Genomic DNA, 27,905 nt, shown 5'->3' with positions numbered 1-27,905 from the left:
TAGTGCGGTCCCGCAAATGTCCCGCTATATTGCCGGAAAGATCTGTGCCGGCTTTTCACCTTAGTGCCTTCATAGTGATCCCGCAAAGGTGTGATATTCATGCCCATTCATTGTGCAGTCCCGCATCATGGAATGAGGTGGGAGGAGACGATAGTAACGTGCGACAGGGCAGCAGCAGTGCAGTAGCAAAGTGCTAATAGGCTGCACAGTTAGCTCTGTAGCAGTACAGCGTTTATGTGCTGCTGCAGTATGTTTTCAGTTAGCGACCTCCATTTGTTTACAACAAATAAGGGACACTCTGTACACAGTTAGTGATGCCGATTTGTTTACAATAAGCAGTGGACTCTGCGCACAGTTAGCGACGGCAGGCAAAGTTGTGCTGCTGAACAGTGATTCCATGACTGTCGGACCAATTGGGAGGTGTGTGTTAGCCGTCACGAGTAACGTCAACTATTCTACCTTGCCGGGGTGGCTGTTTGATATTGGTCCCGCTTACAACAGTCCCACCAATTTTTTGCCTCTGTGACTACTTCTGGAGGTGGAAGATTGGTGGGATCGCTTTATCCCGGCATTCCGCTTCTGGCACTTTCATAGTGCAGGCGAGAAGTTACAAAGCTGCAAATGTCCCAGCATGAAACGGCATTGTGAAAGGGGCTTATAACAAACTAGCGGTTTGACGGGGTGCCAGTCAGAGAGTTAGTCTGAAAATTAACGTATTTGAATCAGTCAAACCTACAAAGCACTCATGCCTAACCAAGCTTGGTCCCTACTAACAACCAGATACAGTATATGACAAGTTTCACAGGTGACCAAGTAACACAAAACACCCATACACACCAGAATTTGCAGTTCATTACAGTGTATTATACAGTTTAGTGGCCAATGACCAACAAGTTTTGGAAAAATAAACGTTGGTCGTCAAAAACAAAACTAAGTGACGTCTCCTGCTTCTGATGGACCATCCTTATACAATCTCCGTACATGGAGTTACCTCCTGTGTCTTTGCCGTGGCTGGAGCTGGATGACCACAGGGTTGAAGGCAGGAGTTGAAAGGAGCAGGAGACAATTCTATATGCGTAAAGCGAACACTACACAACATAAGGACGGACTGTAATCTAGCTGCCAGGGGTTGGCAGCGTAACGATGTCGACTCAGGACGGACAAGACCTCTTCCTTGTAAGTAGCTGCAGGCCGCCATCTTGTATTCCACATGCTGGCATTGTTATTTTTGCTGGGCAGTGGGCGCGTGTTCAATTCTGGGAGCGTACTAGGATGAATGTGGCAATCGCTACAAAACGGTTCATGATTTATGAAAGGGGGTGGAGCAAACATCACTCATCATTTAGGAGAGCAATAACACCTCACACAAGACCTGACACAACAAACGGTTCAAGAGTTTTGAGGGATTATGGGTCTGCTGCTTTGCTGGGTTTTCTTCCTGTTGACGAGCCTGAGGTGTCACTAGCTAATTTTGACTTTCTAGACGACGGCGATACTAAGCTATTTTGCCACTCCCATTCCGAGACCCCCAAAATACTTAAATTTCACCTGATCTTGACATGTGGGCAAAGTTTCAAAAATTTTTGAATATGATAAAGTCACCAAAAAGGCATCTTGGTGCTTGGGGCCTAACAATAATTAGTGGCGTTCAGGGCTAGACTCTCATCACACATAAGACATTTAGGGCAGTTTGGACAATGTACCCTGAAGTTAGATCACTTTCCTGCTTCATGGCAAGTCATCGAAGTTCAAAGAACGTCTTCATTAGAAAGCATGATCAACATCTTTACTGGCTAAATACAAAGAGTAAGAAATGTGGCAAAACACCATAATTCGCCACCATGCCACAGCCACATACTTAAATAAAACAACAAAACTGTAAATAAGTATGAGGTAATATAGACCTACAGCTGCTGAAAAAATACTAAAGAGAAACTAGCTGAGAATAAGGAAATGTAAGGAAATGATTATAGTTTACAACCATTTTACTCTTTGGATGAGTGCCCCCCCCCCACACACACACACACACACAAACACACTACATTTCACATTAACAAGTCAAAATAAATTGCTCTGTCTCCATCAACTACTTACGTGGCACACAAGACCCAAACTTGTCTGGGAATTCTGATATCAGATCATCATAAATTCTGTCCTTCAATGGTCCGAGGATTATGATGGGTCTGGCATAATTTACTGGAAGGAAAAACAATAGCTCACGCATTTCTTAAAGTTTAAATACAGCACATATTAAACAGTTTTGTCTGTTATGCCTGAAAGTACAATTTATGGGAGATTGGAAGAGATGAGAGATATATTATATTCACATAACAGAAATATGATTAACATAGTGAATACGAATGGATAAAAAGATATAGACAATATTAGCCCAAAGTCAATGTGATTCCTGCTAGGCCCAGGTGTCCCCTTCATGTTTCTTTATGTGAGTTTTTAATCATTTTATGTCACTTGAGTGGTGTAGTTACTGGAAAATAACTACTTTAAAAGAAAATCAACCAATTGTCTTCCACAGTGACACAGATAAAAGGATAGTTAGTAATGTACGTTTACATTTACTCATTGTCAATATTTTCTCTAAATGGAGCATTATGATAGTTATTCACTCTCTAATCAAGTATGATCTCACAAAAACAGGCACTTCAAATAAACACTTGGCATTGAGCTCTGCTTCCCTGTTGCTACACTGCTGACTCCTTTCAAAACTTAATCTCTCTCCCCTCCCCAGTCCCCTCCTGTTGAACATTTAGTTTAGATGTGAGTATTCTGACTGATTGTGACTGTACCTACTGACTATGGTTCACATGTTGAGGGCTAGCTTAACTTACTTTCTTGCCGCATCACAGGTTCATAGGAGAGAATAACATCCTCTTGACACCCTGGTGAAGTACATATTAAAAAATATTATTTCAATTAGACAAATACTCCTTACCGACATAAACAACATGCCATGTTATACTGTATGCATTGTAGCGAACATGAACATGGAACAGAACATGCCACTGTTTTTCCCCCCACAATATTTTTTATTTAACTTAACTTTATTTAACACTTTTAAGTTGAAATACAGCCTTTATACATTTAGGCAGTTTTTGTTCATACTAGCTGCATTGCACATTTTAACCCTAAAAAAGGAAAACAAAAACAAAACTGTTACTGTTAACCCAGTAATCCACACACACTATAGTATATAATACATGGGTCACTGCCCCCAGTGCTTCTACTACCATAGGGACCATGTCTGTTTTAACCTGCCACATCTGTTCTTACTTCTCAATCTTTTTGTGTTCCTCTGATGTTGGCGTCAGCTGGTATCGCCACATCTATCACCACTGCCTTCTTCTGCACTTTGTCCACCACCACTAAGTCAGGTTGGTTAGCTTGCAGCTGTTTGTCACTCTGGACGCTGAAGTGCCACAGCACCTTAGAACTGTTGTTCTCAACTACCTTCGGTTGTACGTCCCATCGGGATTTGGGTACTTCTAGTCCATACTGTGTTCAGTGTTCCTGTAAGCTATCCCAGCCACTTGCTTGTGACTCTCCATGTACGCTGATCCAGCTAGCATCTTTCACCCTGCTATTACGTGCTGGACCGTTTCAGGGGCATCTCTGCACAGCCTGCACCTTGGGTCTGATCTGCTCTGGTTGATCCTGGCCTCTATATCCTTCGTGCTTAGGGCCTGTTCTTGTGCCGCCATGATTAGTGCCTCTGTGCTGTCTGCCATTCCAGCATTCTCTACCATTTGGTAGTCAGCCATGCATGGGGAGCAGCTCTCTAGTCTTGATATCAGTAGCTTCTATCCCCTCCTTTGGCACGCTTATAATCCCAGCAGGGTATTTGCTGACTGGCAGTGCATACATGTTAATGGCTTGGATCTTATTCCTACCATTCAGCTGGATTTTCAGGACTTGCCTTACTCTCTGGAAGTATTTGGCTGTGGTTGACTTCCTCATGCTTTCCATTGGCCTGTGGTATCCCAAGGTACTTGTAACTGTCCTGGATATCTCATACCCTGCCTTCTGGTAGGTCAACCCTTTCAGTTCTGATCATCTTGCCTCTCTGTGATACCATCCTGCCACATTTGTCCAATCCAAATGACATCTCTATGTCATTCCGCCAGATCCTGGTGGTGTGGACTAGTGAGTCGATTTCTCGCTCATTCTTGGCATACAGCTCGATGTCATCCATGTAGAGCAGGTGGCTGATTGTTGACCTGCTTCGGAATCGCTATCCCTATCCACTCATCGTGAATATCTGTCTGAGAGGGTTCAGGCAAAACAGCAGTGGTGAAAGTGTTGGGTAATTGGCTTCAAGTTGGCCTCTACGTTCTCCACATTCCCATTGAGTTCTTTTTTTTAAACTTATTTTTCATTGGGTTTTCAGCGACAATATTTCAGTATATATTCTGTTTTCTATCAAGCTGCAGACAACCATTGTACACATATCCAAATTAAGATTACAAGCAAATAAGACCAATAAACAAAAATGAAACAAAAACAAAAATAACCATCTAATAGTTATAGTTCGCCCTATGCTGGACCTACGCGCTCTGAACAAATATCTCATGGAAATACAAGTTCCAATAGCCCCACTGAGAGGGCATACGCTTGGCCACATATCTGGACGATTGACTGCTGATGGCACAATCAGAGCAGGGGCCAATCCAATCCAATCCACTTTATTTATATAGCACAATTTTAGCAAACACAAGGTTTCCAAAGTGCTGCACAAACAATAGATAGATAACACAATACAAAGAGATGTAGTAAACAATAGAACAGTAAAATGCAATAAGATAAAATAAGTTAAAAATGGGATAAAAAGAAATAAAATAAAATGTAAAATGTACTGCAGCACAAAATAAAATATGTATGTATACAAATAAAAACAAAAAATCATAAAATCATAAAATCAACACTCTACGTGGTGTTAAAAGCCAACGAGAAGAGGTGGGTTTTAAGAAGATATTTAAAATGAGGCAGTGAGGAGGCCTGTCTGATGTGCAGCGGCAATTCATTCCAAAGTTTTGGAGCTGCGATGGCAAAAGCTCGTTCCCCTCTGAGCTTCAGCCTAGCTCTGGGCACTCTCAGGAGCAGCTGGTCAGCTGACCTGAGAGACTGGGTGGGAGAGTAGGGGTGCAGGTTTACAGAAGTGCCACTAAAGACCATGGCTTCGGTCTTTTTCTCATAAAAACTCAAGAAATTTGAGGACATCCAGGCTTTGATGTCATGTAGGCACCTTAGGAGTGAGTCAATACAGTAGGAGTCAGCTTTTTTGAGGGGGACATAGATCTGGCTGTCATCTGCATAACAGTGAAACGAAATATCATGTTTCCTGAGAATGGACCCAAGTGGCAGTAGATAAAGAGAGAATAAAAGCGGGCCAAGCACAGAGCCCTGCGGGACCCCACATGAGAGAGGAGCAGTGGAGGACACAGAGTCACCGAGGCTGACACAGAAAGTCCGATGTGACAAGTAGGACCTGAACCATTCCAGTGCCAGTGCTAACCCTAATATGGGGAAACCTGTCACAAAGCAGCGTCCATCCCACTGGGTGGTGGAGGCGATTGCTTTTGCTTGCACGAGTCAGGGTTTGCAGCCGCCTGTGGGCCTGCGAGCGCACTTGTCTCGGGGCTTGGCTGCATCCTGGGCCTTATTCAAGGGAGTTTCTGTTTAGGAGTGTTATGACAAAGTGCCATGCGTATGCATTTTCACATAACTTTATGAACTTTTATGTGACCACAATCTGCCCTTTTATCCTGTAAGTATAACAGGACACAGCTGCTATCTCACAAGTCCAATTATAATTTTATGCTCCACATCTCCTCAAGGTCGTAAGCTCTGTGCCTCCCACCCAACACACACACATGTATTGTAACTCTATAAGAACTGTCAGCTCCCTTTGTCTGCAGATTCACTCTGTGCAGACTTTTCTGACTGTACTTTGTGTTCTCCTGATTGCAATCAGAATAAACGTTTATTGCTTATGCTCCAATGACTCAGTGATCTTCCCTTCATATCACAATTTTTTACCACAACAGGAGATCTGTACTGCAGCGAGTCGGTCCTCGCCTCTCACTTTGTCTGTTTCTATATGCTAGACGTCTACGCTAGAGCATTTTTCCCTGTGGGTTGGTGGACACTAAGTAAGCTTGTCTAGCAATATGGGAGCAACCATATCACATAGTGAGACATCGAAAGAAATATTATGAAAGAGAATTTTAGGTAATTTACATAACCCCTGTTCTCTGAGTAATATGATTGAGATGTCTCACCAGACAACCCTTCTTGCTTCGGCAAGTAAGAATAGGACAACAAGGTTTTGCTCATGAGATCAAGAAAAATCTCCACTAAGGATAATTAATATGCACATGAACAGGAGTTTGAATGACCTTAATTATGGTAGATCAACATAGTTTTCTATCCTGTCAAAATGATGGAGGTGTGGAAAACAGAGATAATGGAATCATTCCTGGACCAACTTACTGAATGTCTTTGTCCTATACCCATCATCACCAATCCCCAGGATGTCCTTTCGTCCATTAAAAGAGAGCCGGAACAGATCAAAGAGAGGGAGAAGAACATAGGTCAAAAAGTCTTAGAGGTTTTAAATTTTTGTTCAGTGTATGTAGTTAAACACTTAAATAAATTTAAAAAATAGCTAGACCACAGCAGAGTTTGACAATTGTAAGGTAAAGATCAATGATTTTTTTCTTTTCGTTCCCTCTTTCAAATATAGAAGTACAACATGATTTTATTTTTTCATTGCAAGTAGCAATTACACATAACCTAGTGTACATGCCACTTGGTGTCCCCTTGGATGTGTGTGTTTGTATGTATGTGTAATGTTATTAAAAAAAAAAGGGGGGGGGGGTGGTTGATGTTTTGTTTTTCAACATGTTGTGGCTGAAAATGAACTTACGAGCAGTTGTATTTGAATTGCTCTTTCGGTGCTATTCAATGGGATGAATCAAAAGTAAAAAAAAATATTAATGAAAATTAAACGAAACAACAAAAGCAGGTCAAGATTTTTTTTAATTTTACCACCTTGGTCAATATTGATGTATATGGATACAGTGGTGGGTGATACATCACTTTAACTTTTAAACAATAAATACAATATTAGACATAAGTTATGCACTGGGAATGTTAACTAAAAGCACATGATGCTAGACCACAGGGATAAGAACTCAAAAGCAGACTCACACAGTTAATAATAGGCAATGTCTTTTACTGAAAACGGGTACACATGTAAGAAATCAATCAAGCAAAGGTAACCAAATCAGAAGGCAGAATCCATGACAGACACAACGAGACAAGACAAACTGGCAGAACAAAGCTAATGACAGGAATGAATTACTGAAAGGGTAGGGACAATGAGACACAATACAATTATGATCGATAGCCAACTGTGCCTCACACAGGGCACCAAAAATGTAGTGAACATAGGAGTATGTTCTTCAAATAATGATATCCTTCACTCGGAGGTATCAAAATAATGTAAGGGTTCAAAAGTGGGGTTAGATGCGATGAGAATTATTAACAATTATTGTAAATAATTATCAATTGAACTCTAAATGATCTAAAGGATCTCTCCTGGACCAATAGCACCACATCGCTGGCCAAGAAGGCCCAAACACAGCTGTACTTCCTCCTCAACCCATCATGTGCTCTTTCTATTAGGGCACCATCAAGAGCGTCATCACTGGCTGCATCACTGCATGGTACGGAGGCTGCACTGTCTCCTGCCGAAGGACTCTGCAACATAGAGTGAACACAGCCAGCAAGATCATCAGTGTCCCCCTGCCCTCCCTCGATGATACTTGGCCCCTTATTCATTAAACAATTGTAAGACGGAAAGTGAGCGTAAAGTGGCTGTGCGATCATTTCCATGCAAGGCTCAGCATTTATCAATTTGGACGTGAGCGGAGGGTATGACCGGATCACACTTCTGGTCTCAGCACATGTACGCAAATTTGAGTCAGCATTAAGTCCACATGTCTGAGTTGGAGAGTTGTTATTAGAGTATATCAAAATCTGTAAGTACACTTTAGGGTTCTAAACTGAAGTTATGAATCTGTAGGTTATACAAAATGTCATCCTAATGCTAGCTAACATGAAAGTTAGCCTTTATTAGCTTGCGATTTCAGAAGATAGCTGCACTGCCTTATCACAGTAAACACCAAATAACACGTTTCTCCTTGCTATTGAAATCATTATGCTCATTAAAATAAACTTACAGTTCACAGTTCATGTTGTTGTCGAGCTGAATCTCCTGACCATGACTGCCACCATCGAAATCAGCTCCAAAAGCTGCTGACGGAGCCGATGAAGCAGTCGTACAATCTGTTTTTTAAAAGCCCAAATTTTGAGGCCTTTTGCATATTCTAATGCCACTTTTCCATCATATACACTGATCTTAACCTCTGACCTAGGCCAGAGTTTGCCTACCAAGAAAAATGAGCCCCTCATTTTTGGTACATAGGCCTACGTCTATCATGGGAAGGCACACCAAAACGTTTCAAGAACCCATACCCGAAAACAGACAGCAAGATGGCCATCTTGAATCGAATATGACATTAAAGGCAGGCAAACTCTGCCCATTTAATGTGATCGACTTCAAACTTGGTCAGTACCATCATAAGACCTCTGGGTTCAAAAGTTAATAAAAGCAAAACGTTTTTAATGAGTTTTCTTCACACTGTGTGGCCGTAGCATGGTGGCAAAATATGATGTTTTGTCCTAAAACAGGAAGTTGTCATAACTTTGGCATTCACTATCCAATCAGTCCCAACTTTGTCACGCCAGATGAGGGTCCAGCCCTGAACACATCTATAGATATACCGATTATACTTATGTGCTTTTACTTAATATTTTCAGTGCATGGTTTTTCTTTGTAATCAAGTATTTATAACACTATATGACTTTTATTTGTAGTAATATATATATATTTTTAATGTTTTAGTGTTTTAATGTGAAAGGGTAACTCCTCTCCTTTACACACAAAAATGATGGTATCTTGAAAAAAGCTTTTGTTCTTTCCCATGATTTTTTTAAATAATTTTTAAAACTGTTCACTTCTACTGTAAGTTCATTCAAAGCCACAATATTTTGAAAGACAAAACATAAAAGAAAACAATTTTCCCCTCTTTTCAGAACATCACAGTGATACATCACCAACACCTCACGTTACCCCAACTAGCATGACTCACATGACACATACAGTACAGGCCAAAAGTTTGGACACACCCATCTCATTCAATGCGTTTTTCTTTATTTTCATGACTATTTACATTGTAGATTCTCACTGAAGGCATCAAAACTATGAATAAACACATATGGAATTATGTACTTAACAAAAAAAGTGTGAAATAACTGAAAACATGTCTTGTATTTTAGATTCCTCAAAGTAGCCACCCTTTGCTTACTAGAATATAAGACATGTTTTCAGTTATTTCACACTTTTTTGTTAAGTACATAATTCCACATGTGTTCATTAATAGTTTTGATGAATTTACAATGTCAATAGTCATGAAAATAAAGGAAAAACATTGAATGAGAAGGTGTGTCCAAACTTTTGGCCTGTACTGTAGATAACGTCTATATACTGATTTGTTCTATTGAATCAATTAAATGTATCTAACTTTCCAGATTAAGCTTGAACATCAAACTGCAAAGCCAAATAACAGAGAACTGTGCAGTCACTGTAAAAATTTCAACATGAACACAATAAATCATCAAATAAATGTGGTAATAAAATTTGCAACTTTTCACTCCCATTAAAGTACTTACCCCTTTTGATTCAAATGACCCTGGCTTGGCATTGAATTTCACAGTCTTGAGACGTGCCCGTTCTTTCCTTTCCATCCTGCCAAGCAACAGGTCATATTAATCATTGACCACACAGATGAAAGTACTCACAGTGGCCCTCATTTATCAATCAAACATATAAACCAGTGAAGATCCGAGTGCAGAAATCATCTTACAGCAGGGTTCACGAGGGTCATGAAGCGTTCGTATCTTGTCAATCACAACGTAAAAATGAACGGATAACGGAACCATTGATAACCGTAAACCAAGCATCATTTAAATATCTGGCCCTAATATATACTCAGTTTAGAGGCCTCAGCCCTAGAGTTTACTAGCCTGGGTATACCCATACTGCCTTGCGCGCTCAAATTTCATTTCGAACCTCCAGGCAGTCTGGCAACCAGAGAGGTTTCTTAGCCCTGTTTTAGGGATCCAATCACAGAATGGGGAGGGACGGCAAGACGATGACGCGTACTACTCGGCAGACGGAAGCTTGTAGTTTTCTTATGGATCCAACATGGCTGCAGCAGACGTGAAGCTCTCTTTAGCTATAGATAGTGTAAATAGTTTAGAGCGAAAGTTGAAAGGCGAAAGGTCCCCCGGCTCATAGCGAGATCACCGGCGTTACGGTAGCGGGGCTAATAGCGTTAGCGTTACTGAATGACATGAGGGGGAATAAGGCGTGAAAATAAATAATCTTGCAGAAAGTGAGAACTGGAGAAGCAAAGCAGCAAGCAACACTCTCTCTCACACACACACAACAAACATCAATTTCTGTCGCTCTACTACGTCATCTGGTATAACTGATACGATTGGCTAAGAGCAACCTACGCTTTTGATAGACATTCTAAGCGCCCAATAAATGGCTCCAGAGGATCGTAAACCACGCCTCCTCTACAGAGAAGTGAACGGCTGGTTTCCAGACTAATCTCATTTGTGATTAGTCTGGTGTTAGCCAGGCTAAGAGTTTACAACATCAAAGACACAATGCAACCAAGAAAAGTAATTTCTTTTTCTAAAGTCACTTTTCTCAGTAAAGTGTTTACAATTTACAAATAACAACACATAGGACCAAAATAGACATTATAAACAGGTACAAAAATAAGCAGCGCCAGGGGTTTATGTTGGTTCAGCAAAACTGAAGAGGAAAGAAACCAACCTAATAAGTGTTTTCCACCATTATTGAAACATAGCATCAATTAGAAAAATAGGATGTTTGATTTAGAATCAAAGTTTCACTTTGCCAATTTCACAGTAGCCGAATGACCTGAGTGGATGCAATAATAAGCCAAGCACAGGTTCTGAAAAAATACTGTATTGAGTTGAACATTGAATTAAAAGGCACACAATAATGACAATAACAATAGACTCAACATTTGTACAAGGACATTCAAAAATTTGAACAGAGTTTATAAATTGTGCCCTGGAAGATTAATACAAATAATAATAAAAAGAAGAAAGTGAAGAACAATAATCAACAATTTTCAAGGGATAGTGATCATTTTTTCCTTTTTTTTGCCTGGACCACCAGTGTCTCCATGGCCCGCTTTCGCTGAGTCTCAGCCTTGCCAGTCCTCTCACCTCAATAGCATCCACACGTCCTGCAAATACGAGTTATAGAAATTTTTAGAAAGAAGCAATATAACCAGTGTTTCTTTTCTGTGATTTACCGTTAGCTTTACAAGCTCAAAGCTAACTTCAGTAATAATATCTAGCTAACAGTAGCGTTAGTTAATCAGTTTCCACCGGAGCTAACGTTATGTTCTCTCGCTGTGTTCAATGACTCAATTCATCAAGATATAAAAATGACTGAAACCATCACTCACCAAATTCAGTCCAGTACATCCAATTTCCAGCTTCTGATGGTCTGCACTCTGACTCCTCGATGTGCACGCTCTGCTCACGGTGGATATCACGACGCAAATTCAGTCAAGCATCAGGTAGCACGGACGAAGCGAACTGCTTGCCGTTCCTGTTAATATTTCCATGCGCGCACCGCCCACCCCTGTGGTGACGCCTTCAACCCAGCGGGCCACAGCAAAAAACAGAGCACTGGCCACCATTGTATGGTATACAGCGCACGGCAAGTGTTGAAGATGTTGAAAGACCTTAGCTATCCTCCTCCTCCCCCTCCTGCAGTCCACAACTATTTCCTTGTTTTTTGTTGTGTTGAGATGGAGGTGCTTATGTGCACTCCATTGCACAAAGCTGTTGATTGTCCCTCTCTACTCCACCTCATCACCCCCTTTGATGAGGCCGCCAACAGCAGTGTTGCCAGAGAAAAAAAAAAGCAGCTGTCGGTGTTGTGTTGGAAGTCCGTTGTGTAGATGGTGAACAGGAAAGGAGCCAGCACTGTTCCTTGTGGAGCCCCTGAAAGCCTTTTTTTTTCTCGCTTAGCAAGGCCTTCATGTCCCAGTCTGTTGTCTCCAAACAGTATCTCAGGGCTTCATCAGCTTCAGGCTACCAGCCTCTTGATGCTCTGGTGGTGACAGGCAGTCTCTTGACAGCTGGGGTGTAGGAGGGAAAGAGGTGTAGTGTGTCATGGTCTGATGATCCAAGAGGGGGCAGCGCAGTACATTTGTATGCATTTTTGACATTTGCATACAGGGAATGTAGCGTTTTATCACCTCTGGTTGTATAGTCCACAAAAATCTAAAAGTGGGTAGAGTCTTAAGAGAGACAGACATGGTTGAAATCCCAAGACATATAACAATGAACGCATCTAGGTACTCTGCCTGAAGTCTGTGTGCACTATGTCACACGCGGCAGATGGACGAAACACCACTCCCTGGGTAGGTAGTATCAACAATGTCCTTGTTGCATATCTGTTATTGGATGGTAGCATGCTTAGGGGTTACACCACCTGTTGTTGAGGAGCAATATAAGCCCCCCTCCTTTCTGCTTATCATTTGGTCTGTCCGCTCGTAACGTCCCGAAGCCAGTGAAACTGATCAGAGATTCTGGCATGTCGTTCATCAGCCATGTCTCTGTCAGGCACATGATGCTGCACTCCCTGCACGATTTGTGGCTGCTGACATGGAGCAGTTCCTCTAGTTTGTTTGTCAGTTGTCAGTTCCTCTAATTTGTTTGTCAAGCAGCGAAAGTTTCCCATGGTGATAGATGGTAGGGTTGGTTAAAATGTCTCTCTCTATGTCGTCGCCACCATCCTCTTATTTCTCTTGACACCAATACGCGTCCCTCGATGCATCCTCTTTAAAAAAATCCTTCGGTATGTCATGTTGGTTCCCAAATGTTGAGCTATGTACCAGGTTAAGCATTTCCTGTCGGTTGTATGTCAAGGCAGTTTGCTCCTCTGTCTGGCTGATGTCTGGTACATATTTTCACTCACATTTTCTTGCTAAAAGTCTTGATGCTGGTAGAGTTTAAACTAAAAAAAATGTAGCTATTAGTGTAATAGAAAGTAATAAAAAAGTCTACTAGAAAACTAAAGATACTAGCCACACAGCTGCATGTAACAGGCTGTTGTGTCCTCGGCGCCATGACAAACCAGTGCTATGGAGTTCGCATTCTTAACTGTACAAATGAAATCTGTGTAGACTGGCTAGTTGTTGTGGTAGTGGCTAAACAAGCAACACCATGCACACAGGATCTTTTCTGCACTGACTAGATGTGCAAAGGCTAGAAACAGATTGTCCAGTCTGCTGATAGCAAGGTTTGTTTTGCTGCTTACTGTCATTTTTTTGTTGTTCACAATGTGTTGTTCTTCATAGGGAAAACGAGGTGCATTGCTAAAACAGATTTACTGTGTCCTTTTAGATTTTGATGCGTCAGTGCACATTTTCCCTGTCCGATGTGAGGGTCTAAGGACAGAGGGTGTCGTACCATGTACAGTCTGTAATTTATTGCAAGACCATATACCATGTACTGTATACTACTGATGTACAGATAGTAGGTACAGCCTAAGACTATTATCTAATGTAATTTTATATTATGATTAGAAGTTAGGACAATAAGGCACATTCTGCAATAAAAATATACTAAAATAATAACTATAACAGCACCAACAAAACTCAAAACACAGGATTGTATTGATTTGGGAACTATGTTTGCAGAGAAATATGAATATGATGTCAATGAATTGTCTATATTTGCTTGCACGAAATATGTTCTTTTATGTATGTACCGAGATTACCTTAAGAATTGTGTTTGGAATGACAATAGACTGCTTATTTATTTGAGTGTGCTGATATGCTTTTATTTTTAGCCATCCACTTGAGTTTCTGGATTTATATTTCTTATGCCACACCCTATGTTTTTTTTCCTCCAAGAGCATTGGTTGATGTGAAGAACTCCTGTTGTTATTCTTCTTCTTACTAGAGGAATATCAATTAGATGTTGTGTTACACAATATATTCCCTCCATCTCCCATCACGAGGCACTGTTGCTTTATCAACAACTTTCTTCCTTTAGGATAATCAATGCTTTCTCAGAAATAATCTAAAGGCTTCGGAACTTTCCTCAACCAGAGAATGATTTCTACCCACTGCTCACCGTCTCTTGCTGGGGATAACACCCATTTCCTCACTGTCCCCATGCGGGGTGACAAAGCGGGCTTGCCACCATTCATCATCTGAGGCATTGATGACATGTAGGATGTCCCCATACCTGAAGCTGAGCCCTTGGCTGGGGAGGCCACTGTCCTTTGACTTTTCATAGTCAAACAGTGCCCTATTCAGTAAAAGATAACAGGATATAGGATTAGTATTTCCAATGCAGTGTGTTGCTATTTTATACTGTCGTTCCTCTATGTGAGGCCTTTGCTATTTCGACAGTGAGAAACTAGAAGCACAGCTATATCAGGTTAAAGAAAATGTTGATCCCATTGACTGTAGGTCCAAGGGGGTTGCTAAAATAAAATTATGTTTTTGTCACAAATCTAGATCAAACCTAGTTTTAATATGTTTGTTTAGGTAATATGGTTACATTAATTCCGTCCACATCATGTCACATCTTTTCAGTCATCTCTATGAAAAGTAAACAACTCAACCCTTTATCAGTAAAAACAGTATTTATATAATTAAAATGTTGCTTGGGATAAATTGGTGTTGACATCACATGGAAAAAAATAAATCTGAATTTATCTTAAACAACCCAAACTATTGTGAAATCTTAAAAAGACCAACCTCACATAGAGCAATCTCTTTTGAATGGTTTGCAGGGATCCCGACCCAGAACTCATGCTGTGGTTCATCATCTGTTCCCGTAGATCATGGATTTTGGCTTCAAAATGGCCATACTCTGCAAGACAATATTAGAGGTAAGCCCAATTATGCTACTAAAGCCAAAAGTATACAATAATATCCTCGCATCTTAATCTTAATCTGGGAACTCAAGTCTGTGCAAAACACCAAAAGACAACAACCCCCCCCCCCCCCCCCCCCCCAATATATATATATATTATAGTTACTCTTTTTTTTTTGCTAATTGCTGATCTGGGGGAGAGTGACATTTATAGGGGCAGCCTACGTCATCAACGTGAAAAGGAAAAGTGAAAAAGGAGGCAAACATGTCAGGAGTTAGCAGAGCAGAGGGCTCAGCAGCAACACCTCCATCTCCTCAAGAGGGGACCCACCAGTGGATTCACCAGCCCCCACCTCCTTCCTCAACCCCCCTGCAGAGCAACTCAGGTTGAGCTTTCTTCAGAAAATCTATAGAATAGAATGCATCTCTATATATATGGAGGGAAAGTTTGAGAATATGACAATGCATATAGAAAAGTCTGAGAATATAGTATATTAAAACCTGAGAATATATATAGCAAGTTAAGAATATATATTAAAAGTCTGAAAATATTGAAACCTGAGAATATGTATTAAAAGTCTGAGAATAAATATGGAAACCTGAGAATATATATATTGAAACCTGAGTGGCGCTACTGCTGCTCTGTTGCTTGTCACTATCTATGAATGCCCTAAGGCGAGAATGCCAGCACAGATCTTTACGGCAATAAAGCGGGACTTTTGCGGGAACACTGAAAGTCTGAGAATATATATTAAAGTCTGAGAATATATATTGAAACCTGAGAATATATATTGAAATTCGATAATATATGTTGAAGTCTGACATTCTATATATAAACTTGAGAATTTTTATAGAAACCTGAGAATATATATTAGAAGTCTGAGAATATATATAGAAACCTGAAAATATATATTGAAAGTCTGAGAATTTATAAAATGCATGTGACGTCATTAGAGCGGTAGCGCCATCTTTCGCAGTGAAAGAGAAGTTGCTGCAAGATGAGCCAGTCAGCTAGAAATCTTATCTCCTCAGCCATCCTGAACAATGAAGAAATCATTAACAGCCTGGCCAATGCATGTACGGGCCAAAATAATACAGCTAACCTACTCAGTAGCGCTCTACCGACGAAGAAATGCATTCGCTTTTTAATCGCAGAAGACCGACTAAGGAGAACGTCCTAAGCCAAACAGATCCTGCTCACCAGGCAAACACGAAGTGAAACACGCCTTTAACCTCACTGGCTTGAATTAACCGGCATTGCATGTCAGTTGCTTGTTGTAAACAAACAGAGATTTAGTGAACACCTCCTGCAGCAGCAGAATATACTCATTATCCTGCTACATAGCTAACTGTTAGCCTTTTAGCACTGTGCTACTGTGCAACTCATTCCGCGACGCCGGACTGCACTATGAAAGGGAAGAAAATCACGCCTTTGCAAGATCACTATGGACACCCTTAGGCGAAAATCCAGCACAGAACTCTCCAGCAATATAGTGGGGATTTGATTTCACACTATGAAAGGGGCTTATGTTTATTGTCGCTTGTGACTACTCGCTACTTCGCCAGCTTTTAGAAATGGCGCGTGTTGTTGTGGCGTCAAGTACTACGTCACATCCTGCTTAGCTATCCAATCAGCAACCAGGCTTGTTTTAGGGGAGAAAAACGGCCCTGTTCTTTGACAGGGCCAAAAAAGTCCAGTCAAATGAGTGCTCTGGACAGCTCATATTCAAATTAGGGCCGTTTCGGTGAGTGAGACCCACCTCATTCCGGGTATTCGACTGTAATGGAAACACCCCTAAAGTCACAAAACAGAAAGAAATGGGGTTTGTGACAGCCAGGGTCAAGACTGCAATATCTACTAATGCCAGAGGATGGCGAAATTTAAATTTTCATTTGTAATGCTATAATAGTAATAATAATAATCTGTTATAGTGATTTACAGATGTCTTTGGAGAGAATTGTGGAGAGCATTGCATCTGGAGTAAATCTCGACAGCACCTTCAATATCATGAGAAGAAATGTGTGGGATGGAGCAACCAGAGCCATGAGCAGATACAATTTTTCACCAGAGATAAAAATAGATGTTAAGTTTACTGATGACTATGGAGTGTCTGAGGGTGCCGTGGACAAGGAGGACCTACTCTGGAGTTTTTCAGACTCTGTCTACATAAAATCAAGGACAACATTGGCATCTTTGAGGGTCCACCCAATTCTAAAGTTCTCACATGCAACTCCAAGGGTACTTATAATTAAATTAATTTATATTGCTGTAAGAGCCCATTTTTGGATTTCTTTGGAATACATTTTACACCAAATGATTATTGAGGAAATGTGAGAATTTATTAATTTTGTACCGATAATACTTTTAGAGAAAGGAAAATTTGGCCTGAAAACTGAACCTTAATCCTCCAATCCTCAATCACAGTGAGACATGTGTTTATTTTTTATGTGATGATTTATATGATGCAATGTTTAATGTCATTTCATTACAGCAATGAAAGACAATGGATACTTCTACGCTGGCCAGATCATGGCATGTCAATTGCCCATGGGGACAAAACCCACGTTCCTTGTCTGAACTCTTGTACGAGTGTCTTCAAAAGGGTCCGGACAATGTAACGGTCAAAACAGAACATATAACCGATGAAGAAACAAGGTCACAGGTCCAGTCTGTAAGCATATTTCCTTTGATTATGTCATATTTAGAAAGAAATCATTAATATAGCAGTATGCAGTAATTTCCAACTTAAAAAGTAAAGCTAAGGTGATATTTATTTTACTTGTAAAACATAATTTTAATTCATATATACTATCTCCTTATCCTAATGTTAGTTTTAAATATGTTTAGGTCTTACAAGCTAAGACCGAATCACAACTGGAAGTTGCAGTCGCACATGCAGCTAACTTGATCAGTCTTGCTGGTCACAGTGTTCACATAACACAAGATAAAAGCTTACTATTGAGTTGCTAGTATAGAAGCTTATGAAAACAACTTGGAAGAAGCAGCAAGTTGCGATAGAATGGCAGCAAGCCATTGGTGTATTCATTCCCAAAGAGCAGAACTCCCATACCATCAGCCAATTCAGAAGCATCGCCTTGCTGAATGTGGAGGGAAAGATTTTCTTCTCCATCTTGACAAGGAGAATGACCAACTTCCTCATGGCGAATGGATACATTGACACAAGCTGCCGGAAGGCTGGAATCTCAGGCTTTCTCGGATGAATTGAGTACTCCTCTATGATTTGGGGCCAAATCTAGTGCGCAAAGAGGGAGAAGAGTGACCTGCATGTGGTGTGGTTAGATCTTGCCAACGCGTATGGCTCTGTGCCGCACAATTTGGTAGACTTCACATTGGAATTCTTTCATGTCCCGGACTGTATGCAGAACATCATCACCAGATACTTCAGCAATCTGCACATGTGCTTTGCTCTGGAAGGCTACAGGACAGGATGGCAACAGCTGGAATGCGGCATCGCCATGGGATGCGCCACCTCCCCCATCCTATTCCTGACAGCCTTTGAAATAATCCTCAGAGGAGCCAGGCAGGTAGTTGGAGGTGTCAAGTTATCATCGGGCGAGAGGCTTCCCCCACTGAGGAATTACATGGATGACATGACAAGCATCCTTCAGACGGCCCCGTGTATGACCAGGCTCCTCAAGCGATTTGATGAACTACTGACATGGGCAAGAATGAAGATCAGCGCTGCAAAATCAAGAAGTCTCTCGATAAAGAAAGGTGTGCCACAAGTCAGGACTGTCTTCGCTGCCGGAGGGGGGCCCATTCCACTACTGGCTGAAAAAGCATTGAGAAGCCTGGGGAGGCAGTACACGCCGAACTGTCCGATCGGCAAATGGGAAAGCTTGCATGACAACAACTCACAGAGGGTCTAGCAAGAATCGTGCAAAGCCAACTGCCTGGGAAACACAAGGTGTGGTGCTAGCAACACACGCTATAACATCGGGTGATGTGGTTGGACTTGCCACGCTGCTTCTCGGACGCAGGTCTCTTTGGCCGGAACATGCTAGAGCTAGGATACAAGCAAGAGAAGACACGCCTTGTCCTGGAGCTGAAGGAGTCATCTGACCCACTCACAAGGAGCGCCAAAGTCCCCATCCGCACAGGCCACAAGTGGAAGGTGCAAACCGAGGTAGATCATGCCATCTCTAACCTGCAACGGGAGGTGATGGTGTCAGTCCAGTCCGGTCGCGCTGGCCTAGGCTAGGGAGCACCACAGCAGTTCTGGTCCAAAGCCACCAAGAGGCAGCAGAAGTCCATGGTGGTGGACAATGTCACCAGGGTAGAGCAGGAGTGTTTCCACGTAAAGGCGATATCCCAGGCCAGCCAAGGAGCCTGGGAGGAGCCACAATTCTCTTTTTTATTAAGTTTTTATCAAGCCTAGTACTAATTACAGATAAGGTTATTATTGTACGTGATTCTAATATTCATGTTGACGTTGATAATGATAGCCTCGGTAAGGCTTTTATCTCTTTATTAGATTCAAATAATAACTTTTGAAGTCCTGTTACTGGACTACTCACTAATAAGATAAGAGTATAGAGAATAAGAGTTTCTACACTAGATGTCTATCTGATAGTGCTGTAGCTGAGGTCAAGGAAGTGATTCCACCTGTCTTTAACTCTTTCTCATGCTCCAACATAATAGAGGACTATGTTAGCTTCAGTCCCTCCCTAATTGATAATTTTGTTGACAGTACTGCAGATTCACTACGTACAACGCTAGACTTTATTGCCCCACTAAAAAAGAAAATAATAAAACACAAAAAGTTAACTCCATGGTACAATTCTCAAACCTGTAAACTGAAGCAAATTTCAAGAAAGCACGAAAAGAAATGGCGTTCAACTAAGCTGGGTGAATTTCTTTTAACCTGGCAGGACAGTCTTAAAACATATAAGAAAGCCCTCCGTAAAGCCAGATCAGCCTATTATTCATTATTAATTGAGAAAAATAAGAACAACCCAAGATTTCTTTTCAGCACTGTAGCCAGGCTGACAGAGTCACAGCTCTATTGAACCATGTATTCCTATAGCCCTCACTAGTAATGATTTTATGAGCTTTTTCAACGAGAAACCATAACTATAAAGCCTGATTTCCACCGGGAGCGTTACAGCTGCGTCACGTCAGCGCTGCGTTCGCCGTTGCAAATAGGTAACACTTTAATCAATGACAGCATTTCCACCGGGCGCGCTGCGGAACGTTACAGCAGCGTCTCAGCAGCGGCTCTCCGCGAGCATTAGGTAGGACTTCTATTTTCTGTCCGACTCAGAATCAATGTAAAACACTTCCGCCCCTTTCAAAATAAAATACAATACACAGTTCATGCAGCCTGAAACTACTTCACATCAACATTATGTTATGACCAGGACACCAGATCAGCAATCAATCAATCAAAGGGTCTCAGAGGATCAGCGACACGGACGACAAGAGACTGATTGTTGAAGTGGAACATCCTACAATCATTTATGACATAACATATTGTTTTTATAAGGATAGATGGTCAGATCTTTCACGTCACAGAAGCAAAGTAAGCTGTTGGTTGTTGTTGTTGTTGTTTACTATATACACAGTTTATCCATAGACTGTATAGAGTTTAGAGTTTATCACGGGATCTTGCGGTCTCCCGTATGGTCAGGATTATCGCGTGATCTCGTGATCTCGTGATCTTGCGTGTATACGACCGGCTCGGTAAGCTGACGTGACGCTGCTGTAACACGCCCGGTGTGAATTGATAATTGATACATAATGAAATCTTTCCAAACATGTGGGTCACCCTCAGAGTTGCTGCTACCCTTCCAGTGACAGTAGCTTCTGCAGAGAGAAGCTTTTCAAAGTTAAAGTTGATCAAAACATACCTTAGGTCAACAATGAGCCAAGAACGTCTCAATGGGCTTGCTCTAATAAGTATAAACCAAGACGTGTCAAGCCAGATATCATTCGATGACACCATTGATAAATTCGCGATTAGGAAGGCTAGGTGTGTTCCATTGTGAGCAGTTGGTTGTGAAATACCATAGCAATTTACACTTTGGTGTTGAACTTTGGTGGTGAAATACCATACTACTTTACACTTTGATGGTGAAATACCATATTACTTTAACCTTTGATGGTGAAATACCATAGTACTTACATTTTTACATTTCTTAATTTTTTATATTTATTTTTATTGCATTTGTATATTTTATTTATTTTCAGTCTTTACAATCAACAGATCTGTGTTTTCTCATTTATATATTCTTATTTTCAATTCAGTTGTTGTTGGTAAAGTTCCAAAGTTTCTAAAAATTAAAATGTTGAGACCATTATATTGCCTGTATGCAGTTCATGTATCAAATATAAATGTACATTTAAATTTCATTTTTATGTTTATTTTTATTGCATTTGTATGTCTACATTTTATTTATTTTCAGTCTTTGCCATTCTTAATTTGATGAAGATCTGTGTTTTCTTATTTATTTATTCGTATTTTCAATTCAGTTGTTGTTGGTAAAGTTCCAAAGTTTCTAAAAATAAAAATGTTCTGAGACCATTACCTTGCTTGTAGTTCATGTATCAAATATTAATGTACAGCATAATACATATAACATAGTGTACCTATATCAGAATGAATACATGGAATGGATGTGGTTCGGGGGGAGGGGGGGCGCGCAAAATCTCAATATCGCCTAGGGCAGCCAATGGGCTAGAACCGGCCCTGAATCAACCTGTCATTATTAACAGGCTATGTGCCACAATCCTTTAAAGTAGCTGTAATTAAACCTCTTCTCAAAAAGGTTAATCTAGATCCTGGCGTTTTAGCAAACTATAGACCAATATCTAACCTCCCCTTCCTCTCTAAGATCCTGGAGAAAGCATTCGCAAATCAGCTTTGTGACACAATAGTTTATATGAGGACTTCCAGTCAGGATTTAGAACTCATCATAGCACAGAACAGCTCTGGTAAAAATTACAAATGACCTTTTAATTTCTTCGGACAAAGGACTGGTCTCTGTCCTTGTCTGACTAGATCTGAGTGCTGCATTTGATACAATTGACCATCATATCCTAATACAGAGATTGGAACATGTAATTGGCATTAGAGGAACGGCACTGGGCTGGTTTAAATCATACTTATCACAACGTTCCCAGTTTGTTCATGTGAACAATGAATCCTCCTTGCGTACTGATGTTAACCACGGTGTTCCACAGGGTTCTGTGCTTGGACCAATTTTATTCACTCTTTATATGCTCCCTCTAGGTAACATAATTAGAAAACATTCAATTAACTTTCATTGTTATGCTAATGACACTCAGTTATATAAATCAATCAAGCCAGATGAAACTGATCAGCTAGCCAAACATAATGCATGCCTTAAAGACATAAAAACCTGGATGGTCCACAACTTCCTAATGTTAAACTGAAATGATTGTGCTGGTACCCGAACACCTCCGAAACTCATTATCTAAAGACTTTATTAGCCACCGTAAGGAATCTTGGAGTTATCTTTGATCAGGATCTGTCATTTAACTCCCATATAAAACAAACTTCGAGGACTGCATTTTTTCACCTACGTAATATTACAAAAATTAGACACATTCTTTCCCAAAATGATGCTGAAAAATAAGTTCATGCTTTTGTTACTTCAAGGTTAGATTACTGTAATTCCTTACTGTCAGGCTGCTCCAATAAATCCCTTAAAACTCTTCAGTTAGTCCAGAATGCTGCGGCTCGTGTACTGACAAGAACCAAGAAAAGAGATCATATTTCTCCTGTTCTAGCTTCGCTGCACTGGCTCCCCATAAAAAATCCAGAATTGAGTTTAAAATCCTTCTTCTTACTTACAAAGCTCTAAATGGTCAGGCACCATCATATCTTAAAGACCTCATAATGCCATATTACCCTTCTAGAGCACTACGCTCCCAAAATTCTAGGTTACTTGTGGTTCCGAAAGTCCTTAAAAGTAGATTAGGAGCCAAAGCCTTCAGTTATCAAGCTCCTCTACTATGGAATCATCTCCCAGTCTCAGTACGGGAGGCAGACACCCTCTCTTTATTCAAGAGTAAACTTAAAACTTTCCTCTTCGACAAAGCCTATGGTTAGGGCTGGGCTTCTGATGTTTTTGCTAACTTGTCACTTTTAGGTAAGAATGCCGTCCGAAACGTTGCGGAACCAACAGCACTGAGCACATATTATCGGCGCCAGTGAGGCTCGACACTTTAGCTGTTGGGAGGGCCGCTTGGTTCTGATGTTTTAGCTAAGAATGCCATGCGGGACCAACAACACTTGGCTGTTGGGGAGGGCCACTTCGTTCTGATGTTTTAGCCCCCCCCAACCTCTATCTACTCTATTCTACTCTGTTGATCTGCCCTGTGCAACGACATCTATTGCACGTCTGTCCGTCCTGGGAGATGGATCCCTCCTCTGTCGCTCTCCCTGAGGTTTCTTCTTCTTTTTCCCCGGCTAAAAGGGGTTTTTTTTGGATTGTGTTTTTCCCTGGCCGATGTGAGGGTCTAAGGACAGAGGATGACTTGACTCATCCATTTTCATTTGACGCAAGTTGCGTGACCCAGAAGTGACCTGTTCTGGGACGCTATAACAGGGCCAAAACTAAAGAATTAGAAGTAATATTGTATGCATAGATATCTATGATTGCATGTGTGAATAGCGGATTATACTTTAACACACAGACCTGTATAAGTAAACTTGTGTTCACTAATCAAAATCTTTATCAGCCACAAGCAAACAAAGGGACTCAGACACCAACTTAAGAGGCTGAGATGAGACATGCTGTTGCATTTTCCATTCAAGTCAGTTCAACATGCCAAAATTAACAAAGTCCATCAGTGGCATAGCTTTGGTACCAACATAGTTTATCAGTTTGGCATGCTGACTAACTGATAAGTAAATTGATGGATGTGGCAACGACACTTGGCTTGCTGTTGCGATTCAGTTACATTACCAGTTTAGTTCACACTCTAGTTTGTACAGTAACTTGTTTGTGCTTACTGACCTTCCGGTCTATACTGGGCAACGATTGTGACAACCTGTCCAGCTCCTTTCAGTGCTGCTGCTGCTTGTTCATGTGTGGCTCCTCGTAGGTCAATTCCATTTACCTGTTTAAACAAGGAATATTTACAAGATTATTTGGGTTGTGTATACAAGCTTGCCTGTGTAGCAATAGAAAAGTGCAGGGCCGTGCAGAGAAATTTAGAGGGGCTGATGCTAAAGTAACAAAAGGGCACATGAAACAGTGACATGTTGATGTGTTCAGGTTTGGACTCACATAAGAAATTTGGGGCAGATTGGACAATGTATGCTAAAGTAAGAGCAATTTCCTGTTCATGGCGAGTACTTGAAACTCGCCGCTCCACCAGAGCCATACCAATTGATGAAAATGCACAATCATCTTGAGGCTTTTGTGACTAAATTTGAAGTAGATCTGATAAACCAGCTTAGAGCTCTCTCTCTCTCTCTCTCTCTCTCACACACACACACACACACACACTCACACTCGTTCTCCTCTTGGTGAAGAGAAACACCACTGCATGCCCCATGCATTGCACACACAAGGGGAGTTTCTCTTGATTTCCTCTAACAGGACATTTCTCTTGTTGTTGGAAATATGCGTTATTTCTGGTCTGAAAGCTGTGTGCTCTAAGGCATCCAGACATGTTAGAGGCCAGTGCTGGTAGACAGTGCAGACCTCCAAAACATCCTGAAACTGCATTTTAAATGGCTGACCTCAGCTACACCTCCCTCTGCCCTGCTGTGCACTGTGGTTGGCAGGAAGATTTATTTTTATTTTTTTTAATTTAATTTAATTAATTTCTGTGGGTTGTCATAGTTGTGTACCAGGAAGTACATCAAAACCAAAAAAAACCCAAAAAATAGCAATTTCAGAATTTCAGCAATATCGTTATATAGTTATATATGTAATACTATATGTTTTTTCATAATATTTAATCAAAATCAAAGTTACTTCAGAATTTCATCTATTTTATTATGTTCAATGCTTCCCTCAATACTAATAATTGGTTATACAGACCCTCCCCTACCAACCCCCTTTTTATTTTTGTCCTCTGACATTGATCTTTCAATACGCAGGTAGTAATTCATCAAAGCCTTCCAATTATCTATTGACGGTGCTTCCCTATTCTCCCAGTTTTTAAATATAATTTTTTTAAGGATAAGAGAGGAAAAAAGTGTCTGCCAACTAGTCGGATATCTCATCCCCTCTATATCTTGAAAAATACATTTCCCCCGCCCCCGCGACCCATCCCCGGATAAGCAGAGGAAAATGGATGGATGGATACATTTCCTTGGAAAGAAAATAATTTTCCTGTTAGTATATTTACATAACCAACTCTCTATGCTTTCCCAAATCTTCTTAATACTTTTGCAGTACCAAAAGGCGTGCATGAGGGAGTCACCATATAGGTTGCACTTTAAACATTTATCTGACGATGTGTTATTAAACTTGGTTATTTTATCTCTAGTATAGTAGTACCTTGTCATTACCTTAAACTGTATTAGGCGCAGATTTTCACAAGTGGTTAATTTGTATGTTAGTGACGAGCATTCTTTCCATTTTTCTTTAACATCAACGCCAAAGTTTTCAGTCCACTTATTGTATATATTCTCTAATAATGTATCGCTGTTTTCCGCGTTCATCAGCAAATTGTACATAGAACCAATCAGTCTCCTCTTTTTGATGCTTTTGCTTAAAATATTGGGTATTTCAGGACTGGTTTTCTTTCCCAAATCAAAATTGTGAGTAATCCATTTTTTCAGTTGCATATACCTAAACAATTCTGTATCTTTTAGGTCATGTTTACTTTTTAATTCGAAAGGTACCACGGTGTCATAATTTGTAACATCTGACAACTTCTGAATTCCTTCTTTTAGCCATGTTCCCCAGTATAGCTGTGTGTTCTGTATGTTAATTGATGGATTATTCCATATCACAATGTGCCTGGGAAGCCTTATTTGTTGATGGAGATTTTTTTAGGAAGAGACAGCAAAGAGAGTCTGTGGAGTGCCTCTACTCACCATACATTAATGCCATTGTAACAATACACTATAAACTATGTGACAATAATGTTCAATAGCTGGAGGATGAACTACTTGTAGAACTACTAAAGTCATATGTCACCTTCCCTAATAGCATTAACCATCTTATTCCAATTTGAAATTGAAATATAAATATATATATTTGGGCTGGGACTTTAACGCGTTAATTTAGATTAATTAATTAATTACACAAAAATGAATGCGTTAAAAAAATTGACGCATTTTAATCACACTTATTTTTGCACCGTGGAACGTTTCTCACCTGATGAGTTTCAGGCGGACCGTTTATACTGGAGCACCAACTAGCGTTCATGAGTTCAGACAACAACAAACCACAGTGAACATGAAGGAAGAAGCTGATGAGACGCTTTGGTTGGCCCCGTGGATGATGGGACATTTTGTTACAAAAAAACAACGGATGGAAGCGTCGATAAGAGCATGGTTGTGTTGCTATGCAACAAGGAATTCACATATCACCGCAGCACATCCAGCCTCAAGTATCACCTCAATGCAAAACATATAGCAGCTAGCGGCTAGTGTGGTAGCTAGCGTGGATTGTGTTTTACTTAAAAAACCAAAGTATTATAGTTTACAGAAGGTCTACCTAGCTATAGGCTACCTGCATTTATGAAATGTACTATATTTATAAATATGCTATTGCTACACTTAATGGCAAAAATTGCACTGGTCAGTTGGACTTGAACAAAAATAAACAATATTTTTGTTGCTTAAGCTTATGTTTTCAGTCATTATTCAATGGTGTACTAAAGATCCATGTGAAAAAAATTACTGCTCACTGTTCTCAGGTCAAATATTTATATGCAATTAAAATGCAATTAATTAATTACAAAGCCTCTTATTAATCGAGTCCCGGCCCTAATATATATATATATATATATATATTTGTCAAAAAATATTTAAAAACAGTATGGCTCATCTGCATTGTCAGGAAGTCACACAGTGAAATATGAAATATCATTTAAATGCCAAAATACATGCCTACATATTTGTTGACTCAGAAATTAGTGCATACAGTTAATCAGAATACACACATTTCTGTGTTGTCAATAAGTTATCATGATCCAAACAGTTTTGAATGTTTTCTAATGTGGTTGTGTCTTGTATCTATGAAGTCAGGCTGAGGTGGTTTTCGTGCACTCACCGATAAGATCTGGTCACCTCGTCTCAGCTCTCCGTTTAAGTCAGCGGGCCCTCCTGCCAGGATGAAGGAGACAAAAATCCCCTCGCCATCTTCACCACCTACAATGTTGAAGCCCAGGCCCGTGGAGCCTTTATAGAGAACAGCCTTCCTGGGTTCCCTGTAGTTTAGATAGTACATCAGCTTCGGGGAGTTGGATTTCAGCATGTTTAGTCCAGTGAAGGACAGAAAAGTGGACAAAAAAATGCAGGGATCGTTGACAAAAGCTTCAGTGATGCTTTGCTCAGGCAATTGAGCTCAAAGAGTGCTGGAGCTCCACAGGGGGATGGTGCTCTACTTAGAATCACTTGTCCCCAATTCAGTGCTGATGGAAAAGGAACCTCGTCATATGCTGGATTGCTTCCTTCCTCTGTTTCTCTCATACACTTGGACATAGACATGCATGGGATAACTACGCACACACAGCTTAGCCTAGCTTTCTATAGGGTTGAAATAGCATTTTCAAAGACTTAAATATAGACTTATTTTAGGCCACAGACTAATTTTAACAATATTTGATTCAAGGCAGCCCATGTGAAGATGTATACAAA

The 27,905-nt window shown here is 40.5% G+C and overlaps 1 protein-coding gene across 1 annotated transcript in view; it reads right to left on the bottom strand.

The window, feature by feature from the left end:
* The window catches only part of LOC131986260 (disks large homolog 2-like), a 39,778-nt gene extending 12,242 nt beyond the window's left edge, over positions 1 to 27,536 (bottom strand). The window contains exons 1-8 of the mRNA XM_059351118.1: positions 27,319 to 27,536; positions 24,097 to 24,199; positions 14,973 to 15,087; positions 14,341 to 14,517; positions 9,811 to 9,886; positions 6,505 to 6,550; positions 2,847 to 2,897; positions 2,095 to 2,196 (exon numbers count right to left, since the gene is read on the bottom strand). Coding sequence (XP_059207101.1) covers positions 2,095 to 2,196; positions 2,847 to 2,897; positions 6,505 to 6,550; positions 9,811 to 9,886; positions 14,341 to 14,517; positions 14,973 to 15,087; positions 24,097 to 24,199; positions 27,319 to 27,522 — 874 coding nt within the window. The 5' untranslated portion in view covers positions 27,523 to 27,536. The remainder of the gene's footprint in view (positions 1 to 2,094; positions 2,197 to 2,846; positions 2,898 to 6,504; positions 6,551 to 9,810; positions 9,887 to 14,340; positions 14,518 to 14,972; positions 15,088 to 24,096; positions 24,200 to 27,318) is intronic.
* Between the last annotated feature and the right edge of the window lie 369 nt (positions 27,537 to 27,905).

The sequence above is a fragment of the Centropristis striata genome, chromosome 15, assembly GCF_030273125.1.
Source record: "Centropristis striata isolate RG_2023a ecotype Rhode Island chromosome 15, C.striata_1.0, whole genome shotgun sequence".
Lineage (NCBI taxonomy): Eukaryota > Metazoa > Chordata > Actinopteri > Perciformes > Serranidae > Centropristis > Centropristis striata.
Note: the sequence above shows the minus strand (reverse complement) of the source record. Positions and strands in the feature narration are given on the sequence as shown.